The 13,460-nt window shown below is 38.8% G+C and overlaps 1 protein-coding gene across 3 annotated transcripts in view; it reads right to left on the bottom strand.

Moving 5' to 3' along the window:
* Window positions 1-13,460, bottom strand: part of SGTB (small glutamine rich tetratricopeptide repeat co-chaperone beta) — a 45,549-nt gene that overhangs the window by 3,033 nt on the left and 29,056 nt on the right. For 2 of the 3 annotated variants that reach the window (XM_004764535.3, XM_013062475.2), the window contains exons 6-9: window positions 8,716-8,820; window positions 3,396-3,534; window positions 3,229-3,291; window positions 184-221 (exon numbers count right to left, since the gene is read on the bottom strand). In XM_004764535.3, coding sequence (XP_004764592.1) covers window positions 184-221; window positions 3,229-3,291; window positions 3,396-3,534; window positions 8,716-8,820 — 345 coding nt within the window. The remainder of the gene's footprint in view (window positions 1-183; window positions 222-3,228; window positions 3,292-3,395; window positions 3,535-8,715; window positions 8,821-13,460) is intronic. The other variant, XM_013062476.2, reaches the window with a different exon arrangement.

Below are 13,460 nucleotides of genomic sequence, written 5' to 3'. Positions count from 1 at the left end.
CAAGTAGGATACTGGCTAAGGAGAAATGAGTTAAATATACTCGTGCTGTGTAGGAAGTCAGGCCAAATGTGAATGGCTCCAAGTTCTAATTGGCTGGCATTTATCTACCATTTACCACTTATCACTTTGGAACTGATGTGTTCAAATTAGGAACCTGGCAGCTGGGAGGGAAAATATACTTACAGCTGCTGAACTTGAGGATTCTGCATTAAACTTGCTGCCTGGAATTGAAAAAGGCATCTCCCATTAAAGGCAGTTAATATTTAAGGATCTTTAACCAAGATTAAAAAAAAAAACCAGGAATGAAAGCTAAACCATGTATGTTTTAGCATTGTTAAGAGTTTTAGTGTACTTTTTTTTTTGAGAGAGAACACGCGTGCATGAAATGGAGGGGTGAGGGTAGAATCCCAAGCAGGCTCCATGCCTGACACAGGGCTCGGTCTCATGACCCTGAGATCATGACCAGAGCCAAAACCAACAGTTGGACGCTTAACCAACTGAGCCACCCAGGTGCCCCTAGTTTTAGTGTACTTTTAAACAAAATGAATGAATGTAAAAAAAGAGGAAGTACTAGGAAAAAATGGCATTGAAAATACATCGCAAATGGGATGCCTGGGTGGCTCAGTCGGTTAAGTGTCTGCCTTCAGCTTGTAAAACTTTCTGTTTTGAAAGCATATCAGTTTTTGGTTTTGGTTTTTGTTTTGCCTTAAATGTTCATGTAACATTTAGTCTAAATCTTTTGTAGACAGTAATTTTGATGTACTGACCCTACATGAGGTGTTGGAAAAAGCCATCACTTGCTTTCATTGCCATAAAGAGAACTGTCTGACTTACTTGCAAACAATTTATTAACTTTCCTCAAGTCTTGGTTAGGATTAGTGCCTCTGCACCAACACACAAGTACTGTGGACATTACACAGAAAAAGCAGAATTTATGAGCTATAAAGAGAAAGCCTTTTGTTTCACAGCCCTTTCAATCTGATTCTATAAAAGCAGTTCATCCTCTTCTAGATTCTAGGACCTAGAGGAAATACAGAGCAGATCCTAGGGCTTTTCTGGTCGCTTTTAAGTAAACAGCCCTCTAGTTGCCTTTTTTTTTTTTTAATTTATTTGAGAAAGTGAGAGGATGAGTGGAGGGACAGAGGCAGAGGGAGAATCAGACTCCCCACTAAGCAGGGAGCCCAACCTTAGATTTGATCCCAGGACCCCAGAATCATGACCTGAGCCAAAGGCTGATGCCCAACCAACTGAACTACCCAGGTGCCCCCCTCTATAGTCACTTTAAGTTAGAAAATGACCTCTGGTTCAGTACTGCACATCTTATTCATTGTAATAACCATATACATAACACTTCATTTATAGGCAAAGCGTTTCCCCTCCCCAGCCTGGACCTACTTCGCATGGACCAGTTGCACCAGAAGACAGAGGCACAACTGCCTGTTCTTTTTCACCACAGTGCTTCTGTGCCTCTTCTGCCAGCAGGCTGCACAAGAGTCAGGGGTACAGGAAAGTTGGTGACTGGTACTATCTCAGTGGTTTTGCATTGGTGCTCTTTGGATGTACAGATTGTTTACAACTACTCGGGGTCTCTCCTGGGGCTCTCAGGTCCTTCAGAAACATCTCCCACCCCCAACCCTCTGGGTATTTCTCATCTATCCTCTGAGAAGAGTAACTTACTCTGGATGGACACTATGACTTTCCCTTTAGTCCCAGGTTCTTTGTAGTCCTCCTCTAGAGACTGTTACAGTCATGTCACCTTCCAAGAGGCCTTTCCGGGCAGATCACACTGGACTAACTTCTGAGCACATGTGCTCATCTTGGTCCACAGAAAACACCCCTCCACTCCACTGCTAAACCACACAGTCTTCTATACCCAACAGGTCAGACACCAGCCTACTGAGGGCCATCTAGAAAGCTCTCTGAGTGGGCCAGAAAAGCCCTCTCTGTGGGCTTCAGAGGAAGGCAGGCCCCCTTCATTCCCTCACATATGGAAAAAGGCTCTGTAACTCCAATAGCTTTCTCCACAAATCCTCTTACTGTCTATCAACCTCACTCTCTTCACAAGTTGCACAGTATGTTTTTAACTGCCGCCTTCTGCAACACTTCACTTTGGTACATAACATCTTGAGGGCTAAGACAAATCTGAAACTAAAAAAAAAAATCGATTTTCACATCCTACTACAATAGCATAATCTGAGGCCTGGAAATAGGTAACAATGCTAAAAATGTCACAAAACCTATGAAGAGACCAACTTAAATGTGATGGGCTCAATCCTGAGACATGAGAAGAGTTAGTGAATTATGTGCAAGTCAGCCAAATAATTATCTCTCTGATAATTAAAAGCAAGTGGTGGCTTTCCCAACACCTCATTTAGAGTGAGTGATTCAAAAATTACCTACTGTCTACAAAGATCTCAACTACCAATTGTAAACAGCTAATTGCTACAGACCTAATAATTGTTTAAAAGACTTCTTTATCTCACTGAGAGTGAGCCATCTGTGCATTTCAATTCAATGATTCCATGGATGCGTGACACATTTTTTTGTAAGAACCAAAGAGGAATTCAGGTGGTACTGCTGCCTTCCAAGGGCATGGCATGTGGTGGAACAAATGGTTCTCAACCAGAAATAATCACTGAAGGAGGTTTATATGCTTGGGTAACTTCCCAAGTCACTAAATCAGAGTTTCCACAAACTGGACCAGAACAGGTGTGTTTTTAAAAGGATCCAAGAGTCATTTTGTTGTTTTGAAGGACAAAATACATACATCTGAGGATTCTACTAAAAGTTCAAATAAACTCCGGATCGAAAGTAAGCAGACCATGAGAGGGAGGAGAGCTTAGGGTACCATGAAAAACTACTCAGACTTCAATTATTAAAGATCTTCCTAGGGCTACTTTCATGGAAAAGAGTTGTTTTAAAACTTTTGTAGATATGCAGAACCCTTTGCCAACTGGATGAAAAATACAGTTCTCCATAGAAAAATGTATACGTGCACGTATATAGAAAATTTTTTATACATTTTCAGGGAATCTGTGGGCTTCCTGAAGTCTCTCCATGGCTTTTTCACAAAAAGATAAAAAGGTTAAAAACCTGAGCCAGAACATTGTATCCCCACTCTACCACCACCATCAACACAAAAACTCCAGTATTTATTTCTAAAAGTTTGGGAACCATAAAGTTCTATGGAAAACAGAGCCAGAGAGCAGAAAAGGAAATAATACTCACCATACTAATGAAGGCTGGATTATTTATTAAGCTAGCCATGTCAAAGCTCAATCCAGTTCCTGTCTGTAAAACAATTATAGCTGAGAATTATTCCAACCACTATAGTTTGATTATAACAAATTGAGAATGACAGAAAATATTTCCCTCATCTGCCATTAATAACTTACAGGACTAGATACCTCTCTTAACTTCTGTTCTGCTATTTTCAGATTTGACTTATAAGAATCATTCTCAGGGTCAAGATCTAATGCCTTTTGATAACTTGTAACTGCTTCTTCAAATTTATTTATGGCAGTGAGGGCCAATCTGAAAAGAAGAAAACATGAGAGTAGAAGATATATGATTAAAGAACATCAGAACATCACCAATAGTCAAACATCTATCTCGGTATTCAATTTGAATCCAGATTACGCTTACTTGATTCACTGTACTAGGATTCAGGCAAATATCACGAGAATTCCTCCTAATTCCAAGATTCTGTAAGTCTGGACTCTCTCCTTTCTACTTGCTGACAACTTTGGCCATCCTATAAGTCATGAATTTAATGCTAAGAAATGAAACTTACCTACCCTTCCAATTGTAAGCCTCATATGTCAAGTAATTGCCTTATGAATGATAAAGATCCGCAAAGATGTGAGCTAACAACCTGTGGCCACTGTAACTCCATGATGCTAAAACCATTTTAAGGACTCTGAATGTCCTGCTTTCTTCCATCTTCCTAACAAAGGCACTGAGCCACAATAAATATCAACTTGCCATTAAAAAAATAAAAAATAAAAATGGGCGATGGATTATCAGTGGACATGTAAAGAAGACATGTTAGCTGTGAAGTAGATAAAATTAGCATCTTTACAACCCAATGCATTTTTATCCCAGGCACAGATCAAAAAGTTCATTATTTTGTTATTTTCTACCTAGGTAGAATTTATCAGAAAATTACTTAAGAACTAATACGATATTGGCATATATAGGTAGATAGTATTGAGGTTTGTTTATAGTATAGACTTGTTTTTAACAAATTACTCCACTTCTTTCTTGGATGACTTGGCGCCCAGATGTCTGATCAAGACAGAACACAGTGTCTAACCACAGAAAAGTTCTCAGAACCTAATTCATTTTCTTCTTGTCAACAATGAAAGATCTTTGCTCAGAGTCCTCAATGGATCAACAATCAATAGATATTTACTGAAACCCTACTTCATACCAGACAGTATTTTATAGTTCACAATGAGAAAGATGAAAGTCCTTGAGTTTAAGAAAATTCCATCCTACCTGGAAAGACAAGTAATAAACATGCAAATAAAATCATAATATTAAGGAAAGGGGGAGCTGCTCAAAGACAGCCACAGTGAAAAGACCTGAGTGATGAGTAGAAAGCAGTTACATGAAAAATCAAAGGAAGAGCATTCTGAACAGAAGACATGGTAAACACAATGGCTCTGAGAGTGATGTGTTTGGTATACTTAAGGAACGAGACAAAAGCTGATAAGGAGAGAGCATAGAAAATAAAGTGTGGAAAGATGATGTCAGGGAATAATGAGATGCCAGATCATGTAAGACCATGGTTTGGAGTCTGGATTTTATTGTGGTTGCAATGGAGTGACAGATCTGATTTATGCATTAGAACATTCACTCTGAGGGCACTGTGGTTAAACCTCTGACTCTTGATTTTGGCTCAAGTCATGATCTCAGGGTTGTGAGATTGGGCCCCATGTTAGGCTCTGTGCTGGGTGCAGAGCTTAAGATTCTCTCTCCCTCTGCCCCTTCTCCCTTCTCCTCTGCCTCTCTCTCCCCATCTCTTAAAAAAAAAAAGAAGAAGAAGAAAAGAAATAATAATCACTCTGGCTTTTCTGAAGATGATCACCATGGGTATGGGCAGAATGGCAAGTTATGAAGCTGCAGTAGTAACCTCGGTAAGAGACAGTAATTTGAACTAGGTTTAGAAACAAGATCACATTCACTGCTTGAATTCAAGATATATATGGAAACCAGAATTGACAGAGGATTTGCTGATAGATTAGTTGTGCCAGGCATAAGAATGAAGAATGACTCCTAGGCTTCTGACCTTTTGGTACTGGGAGGTGAATGATGGTACCATTTACTGAGATGGGAAAGATTTAAGAAGGGAACAAAAGTTCTTTGTGGAGGGATGCCTGGGTGGCTCAGTTGGTTAAGCAGCTGCCTTTGGCTCAGGTCATGATCCCAGCGTCCTGGGATCGAGTCCCACATCGAGTCCCACATCGGGCTCCTTGCTAAGCAGGGAGCCTACTTCTCCTTCTGACTCTGTCTGCCTCTCTGTCTGCCTGTACTTGCTTTCTCTCTCTCTGAAAAATAAATAAAAAATCTTAAAAAAAAAAAAGTTCTTTGGGGGGCATATTAAGCTTTTATTTTTCCTTTTTTTTTTTTAGATTAACATATAATGTATTATTTGCCCCAGGGGAAGCTTTATTTTTTTATTTTTTTTTAAAGATTTTATTTATTTATCAGAGAGAGAGAGGGAGAGAGAGCGAGCACAGGCAGACAGAATGGCAGGCAGAGGCAGAGGGAGAAACAGGCTCCCTGCCGAGCAAGGAGCCCCATGTGGGACTCGATCCCAGCACGCTGGGATCATGACCTGAGCCAAAGGCAGCTGCCTAACCAACTGAGCCACCCAGGCGTCCCCCCAGGGGAAGCTTTAAATGCCTATCAAACATCAAACATGAAAAGCAGTTGAATATATGAGTATGGAGTTCAGACATGTAACTTAAGAGCTGCACCTTCATATACAGTTGAAACTCGTTAACAACAGTAGTTATATTCTATAAAGAATATAACAATAAATTAGCAAATACTGAACAACTGTTCCTCGAAGGAATAGAGGACTGTGTTCCTGTGAGCTTTTTTTTTTTACTTGACAGTTCAATTTTTATTCTTTTTTTTTTTTAATTTTTTATTTTTTATAAACATATATTTTTATCCCCAGGGGTACAGGTCTGTGAATCACCAGGTTTACACACTTCACAGCACTCACCAAATCACATACCCTCCCCAATGTCCATAATCCCACCCCCTTCTCCCAAACCCCCTCCCCCCGGCAACCCTCAGTTTGTTTTGTGAGATTAAGAGTCACTTATGGTTTGTCTCCCTCCCAATCCCATCTTGTTTCATTTGTTCTTCTTCTACCCACTTAAGCCTCCATGTTGCATCACCACTTCCTCATATCAGGGAGATCATATGATAGTTGTCTTTCTCTGCTCGACTTATTTTGCTAAGCATGATACGCTCTAGTTCCATCCATGTTGTTGCAAATGGCAAGATTTCATTTCTTTTGATGGCTGCATAGTATTCCATTGTGTATATATACCACATCTTCTTGATCCATTCATCTGTTGATGGACATCTAGGTTCTTTCCATAGTTTGGCTATTGTGGACATTGCTGCTATAAACATTCGGGTGCATGTGCCCCTTTGGATCACTACATTTGTATCTTTATCCTGTGAGCTTTTGATCACAACATTTTCATGAACAGATCAAAACATAATCTAGGGGCGCCTGGGTGGCTCAGTGGGTTAAAGCCTCTGCCTTCAGCTCAGGTCATGAACCCAGGGTCCTGGGATTGAGCCCCACATCTGGCTCTCTGCTCAGTGGGGAGCCTGCTTCCTCCCTTTCTCTCTGCCTGCTTCTCTGCCTACTTGTGATCTCTGTCTGTCAAATAAATAAATTTTTTTTAAAATCTTTAAAAAAAACCAAACAAACATTATGTGTTTCTTTTTAAAGAAACCTTATTTAATATATATTATTAATTATATATTATATGCATTATATATATCTATAAATTATATATTAATGATTCATTAGCCAATAGCCAACAGCACAACTCATTTCTGATCAAAAATTATGTTTTCTTCATAAGGAACACTGTAGCCTTATTATGATTAGGAACACTAGTCAACACTTCAGCTTACATTTTGGGGGCCATTGTAAACAAGGAAATCAATCACAAAAGGCATGCAAATGCAAAAAGAAAAAAAATACAGCCCTAGAAAGACTGAAAATGACACTCGTTTATAGCATGAAAGCTAAAACAAAAAGGCAGAGCACCATCTCACCAGGCCTCTGCTGACAGGTGACTCAAATTTTTTACCCTTCTGTGAATGACCACAAAAGCACAGTGATTACTGATTTGGGGATTACAAAAAAAATTCAGCATGTATGCAAATTCCTAAATACAGAATCCATGAATAATGAGTACTGACTGTAGATGGAATTTAAAAGCATGGAATAGGATGCAATCACAATTGAGAACAGAAAAATGGCAGGATCAGAGGAGAGAGAGCCCTGAAATTAACCATTATTTAGAGGTGGTAGAGAAGGAAGAGCCAGCAAGGGAGACTGGGAAAGAGCATCCAGTGAAGTAGAAGGAGAACCAGGAAGTGTGATGTCACAGAAGTGGAGAGAATAAAGTATTTCAAAAATAAGTTAATTGTGCCAGGGCATCTGGGTAACTCAGTTGGAAGAGCATGTGACGTTGGGTAGTACAGAAATTACTTAAATAAATAATTAACCTTAAAAGAAAAAAAAGTTAATCATGCCAAATACTAAAACATGGGGCAGGGTAAGGATACACATGTGAACACTGGCCGTGGCAAAATACAGTCAACTCGGGACTGTGAACAGGGCTGTCAAAGTGACAGAGATGAAAGCCCTATCAGACTAAGTGGAGAGCAAATGAGACCTGAGGGAGATGAGACAGCAAACACAGGTAGCCAAGGGAGCCATTCAGAGAAAGAAGAGTTGGGAAATGGCCTCGCTGGGAAAAGGATAGTTCCAATGGGTGATTTCCTATGAACTTTCTGCATGGAGTCACTGTCACTTTTGGAGGTAGGACATCTGGTGTTGCAGAAGACAAAGGAGAGGATTCCAAGCATAAAGTCCTGGAGAAGGTACAAAGAGACGAGATCTAAGGCATGAGTGAAGGCAAGTCTGAGAAAAGAACCCTTCCATCTAAACAGGAACAAAAGGCAGTCATTGAGGGTACAAAGGCAGGTGGATTCGTTCATTCAGAAGCAAGAAGAGGAGTTACTTTTCTTCTAAATGCATCTATTTTCTCAATTAAGTGCAAGGCAGGCATGAGCGGAGAGTCGCCATGGAGTGTGTGGTGGAAATCTGAAGAGAGAAGAGAAGGTGGGAAGAGCGTGGTAAGGTGAAGGCAGAAGGAAGTATAGTAGGATTGTCCGTCAAAATACTGAGTGCTCGTTTGGGATTTGTGGCCCTGAATATGAAGTAAGTCTACTCAATACGGTTGTATGATTTTCCCCAACAACCAACCATGCATCATACATACATTCATCATACATCCCAAGTCAAAGAAGTTGCAGTCATTTCCTCTCTTCAATGGTATATTGATCTACCTTGCAGTATTTAAGCAGGAAACTGAAAAACAAACCATTAAGACCAGCAAGTCTGATACTCCCTAGTACCACTTTGAACATTTTGCCTGAGCTTACCCCATTCTCCCATAGGCCTTGCTGTATTTTGAATCAATTGCTATTGCTTTCTCACAGTCCTTTATTGCATCCGTGTAGTGACCTAATTTACTCTGAGCAGCAGCCCTACGAGAAAGAGAAGAGATTTTTATTAGAAGCAGACCACAAGACACTAATTTAGATTGTTAAGTACTATAAAACTACATTTTCTTTGTCCCAATTTGTATATCACTGCCAGTAAGTATCTAAATCAAACTAAGATAACTCTATAACCAAACAAAAAGATAATTCAAAAGTAAAATACAGAGAAAATACGCAGATTGCCTTTCACTGTTTTGTTAGAGAAAAGACAAATAAGCAAATCACACAAGCAGTCTACCTACTTATTGCTTTTCTGATTTGCCAAAACCAAAAAATGAAAGCTCCAGGACACGTGGGATTACTAGGGAAGCATGCAGAAATGATGGCTACCCAGTGCTATGCTCTTAAATGATCACTTTACTAGTAGGGTTAAGATTATCATCGGGCAAGTCTAAGATGAAACTTTAACCTACCTGTGTACCTAAATCTGGCTGCAAATGAAGGATGGCAATGCATTCCATCCACTTCTCACAGAATCTCAGAGCAATTAAGAACTACTGAATCTTTTCCAGTTACCTCTAACAGAACTCTCCTGGAATAATGTGATTCCAGGGGCTGATGGTATAATGAAGCTCCTTCCTATTCCTTACACAATCCTGATAGTAGATTAAGCCCTCTGCTTCCCTGCTGCCATGCTCACTTCAACCCTGAGGGCTGTACTAAACAAGCAGAATGATTATCCTAGATGCAAGCTCTTCAAACTAAAACATTCCACCATGTCTCCTGCCCTCCATCCCACTCCCACTACTGCCCCATTCACTCTTCTGCAGACTAAATATTTCTACTTATTCATTGAACTAATATATCTGTTGAGGTCTAGCTAATGCACAGATGCTTTTCTAGGCATAATGGAGAGAGCAGTAATCAAAATAATATTCCTGGCCTCAACAGTGCATAGATTCCTGGGAGGGGTGTGGGGGGAGGGTAATGGCAGGCTATGAAGGAAAGGTGGTGGTCAGTCCAGTTTCTCTCAATTTTTCTTCATATAGGATGACTGAGACTCTCTTCAAATTAAGATTATAAAATTAAAAAAAATAAATAAACATAGTGTCCTTTCACTGAAAAAAAAAAAATTAAGTGTTAAGTCCAGAATTCAACAAACCTGATTTCTACTCTGAAAAAGAGTAATGAATTTATTTGATTGAACATTTAATACAAACTAACCAGCATAAGAAGGATGGACATTAAAAATGACCATTAAGGGGCGTCTGGGTGGCTCACTGGGTTAAGCCTCTGCCTTTGGCTCAGGTCATGGTATCAGGGTCCTGGGATCAGGCCCCACATTGGACTCTCTGCTCAGTGGGGAGACTGCTTCCCCCTCTCTCTCTGCCTGCCTCTCTGCCTACTTGTGATCTCTGTCAAATGAATAAATAAAATCTTTTTTTTTAAATGACCATTAAAAGAAGGCATTTAGAATGTATCACTTCCAAATAATTAGAAAGAAAAAATAAAGTAAAAATAACTCAATCAATACCACAGAAGGAAAAAAAAAAACCCAAAAGCAGGAAAGACAGAGGGAACCAAAGAAGATCACTGCAGAAAAACAATTCAAACATAAAAGCACCTACAATGTAACCTAGATAAAAATCAGTTTCTCAAATTGTATACATTTCACCAGAACATAATCACACACAGGTTAAAGAAAGGGATAGAAAAAGAAAATCATGGGACGCCTGGGTGGCTCAGTTGGTTGGACGACTGCCTTCGGCTCAGGTCATGATCCTGGAGTCCCGGGATCGAGTCCCGCATCGGACTCCCAGCTCCATGGGGAGTCTGCTTCTCTCTCTGACCTTCTCCTCGTTCATGCTCTCTCTCACTATCTCTCTCTCAAGTAAATAAATAAAATCTTTAAAAAAAAAAAAAAGAAAAAGAAAAAGAAAATCAGGCCAACTGAAAACCAAGCAAAAATAGCTGATGTAGGAACACAAATATCAGACACAAAGCAAAAAGCAGAGTTGAGGACAGAGTCATTATTACTACCATCCTGTTTGTTTAATTTTATGGAAAATATTTACATGGTTCAGAAATCAAACTTATATGAAAATTCTCACTCTCATAGAGGATGGGTGGGCATGGGGTAGATGGGATAAAAATGGGAATAAGCTTCAAAAAGGATGAAAAAGCAAACCTTGAAACTGAGTCAAACAGAAAAATGATGCTAACTATAGATCAAAAAGAAATCTAGTAACTTTCAAGGAGTATTCTGAGTATATATCTTAAATCAGATGGACTCTAAGGAGAAAAGAAACTGTAAAGTTTACTTAGTAGGCTTGCTAGAGGTATAATATTAGTATTGTACTATCAACTGAAGAATATTGAAGGGTAGACCTAATGAGTAAATATACTGGTGCTGTTTGAAAATAGGATTTTCACTGTGGAAGAAAAGAAATGCACATAAAGGGGCGCCTGGGTGGCTCAGTGGGTGAAGCCGCTGCCTTCGGCTCAGGTCATGATCTCGGGGTCCTGGGATCGAGTCCCGCGTCGGGCTCTCTGCTCGGCAGGAAGCCTGCTTCTCTCTCTCTCTTTCTTTCTCTCTCTCTGCCTGCCTCTCTGTCTACTTGTGGTCTCTCTGTCAAATAAATAAATAAATAAATCTTTAAAAAAAAAATCCACATAAAATGGGGAAAGGTCAGGGAGATTTCTGTGACAATGGGATGCAAATTGAATGTATCTGTATAAACCAGATTATTCAAAAGTCATATTTCCTAGCTTGTTCACTGAAGAAGCAATAACACTTCAGTAGCAATGATCATGTCTTGTTACCAAATCTTGGTTTCTAAATACTATTTTCCACTAACAGGAATAGGGGCTACTTGTAGAAATAGCTGAGCTCAGGTCTAGGGCAAAGAATGTACAGGCAAATCTGGAATACCTTGTTGTCTCAGGAAGCAAGAAAATGTTCAAAACAAAGTTAAATAAAAGGACACCATAGCCAGTTTAAAGGGGCTCCCACTAGCCAAATATGGGATAAATTTAAGTGCCAAAAATAAAATTATGGCAATTATAACATACTTCATAGCTATTTTAAAAATTCATTAGTCCATAATGATACTCAAAAAAGTTGGGGTAGACAGAAGAAGGAGGAAAGTAGAAAAGAGAGGAGTAGAAAGAAAGCTCTTCTTTACAAAAATGTGTGAGAAAACACATGTAAAAGAAATGATAAAATCAGATAATCACCATTTTGTAACCATCAGTGTTTTAATGATTCAAAGAAAGATCATAAACAGATGGTAAAACATTGAGTAAAAATTGCTGGGGAATGGGATATTCACATGATCTGACCCTACAGATAAGGTTTAATTATAATTACGAAAGGAATAATAGATACGATGGTCACCACCCTAAGATATCAAACTTAGAATCATCACTAATGGACAGTTTGAAATTATGTGCCTCCTGCTATAATGTAATAAATGGCACACAAAATTATTTATGTGGGCTTCATACCACACTTTAACCTAAAATTATAATAAGGAAGCAATTACACAAAGCCAGATTATGGCACATGCTATAAAATCACCGGTCTGAACTCTTCAAAAATGTCTATGTCATAAAAAAAATAAAAATAAAGAACCAGGGGTGCCTGGGTGGCTCAGTGGGTTAAGCCACTGCCTTCGGCTCAGGTCATGATCTCGGGGTCCTGGGATCAAGCCCCACGTTGGGCTCTTTGCTCAGTGGGGAGCCTGCTTTTTCCTCTCTCTCTGCCTGCCTCTCTGCCTGCTTGTGATCTCTCTCTGCCAAATAAATACATAAAATCTTTAAAAAAAATTAAAAAAATAAAAATAAAAATAAAGAACCAGTAATATATTCTAGATTAAGAGACAAAAGTAACATCTCAAAATGCAAAACACAAACACTGATTAGCTTCTGGATCAAAGACAGAGTTATTGAAGGTATTCTAGGGAAAAATGAAGAAATGTCAATATTAACACTAATTTTCCTACAGGTGAATGGCATGATAATTATGCAGAATAAATTCTCATTCTTAGGAGATATAACTAAAGGATTTAGGACAAGCAAGAAAACTTAATACACATAGTCACACACCCCCACAGAGACAGACAGAAAGAGAGAAAGAAAGAAGAAGTAAACATGGCAAATGTTAGCTATTTTCGACTTTATAATAAGCATATAAAGATGTTCATGTATTACTCTTTCATTAAGTTGAAATGCGTTTTAAATAGCTTTAAATTTATTTTCCTAAATATATATTATATAGCAAACCTACTATATTATTTATAATACATATCTATGTATATATTTATAAAACATGCTGACATACAACTGTTTCAGTATTAGAAGTCTTTCAGGTGGAGGCAATTCTCCCTTCCAAAATTCACTATGTCAATTCAACTCAAACTTTTGTTGAAAACTATAATATGCTAAACCCTGAAATCCAAGCCAAAGACACATAGATGAAGAGGCTAAATCTCTGCCCTCCAATCTTTCACTAATAGAGAAAAACACATGTAAATAAATAATAGTATAAGTGCAACAGTGAGATCGAAAGAAGTATCAACAAAGCATCAAAGGGAGAGGCAACATGTGAAAAGTATAGTTAACCCTGCAGGAGCTAATAGAACTTTCTGTGATAAGTAAATTCTTTTTTTGTGCTATCCAATACA

This window comes from Mustela putorius, unplaced genomic scaffold (assembly GCF_011764305.1).
Source record: "Mustela putorius furo isolate JIRA1106 unplaced genomic scaffold, ASM1176430v1.1 tig00000145_pilon_pilon_pilon, whole genome shotgun sequence".
NCBI classification, from domain to species: Eukaryota; Metazoa; Chordata; class Mammalia; order Carnivora; family Mustelidae; genus Mustela; species Mustela putorius.
This window is presented reverse-complemented; position numbering and strand designations above follow the sequence as displayed.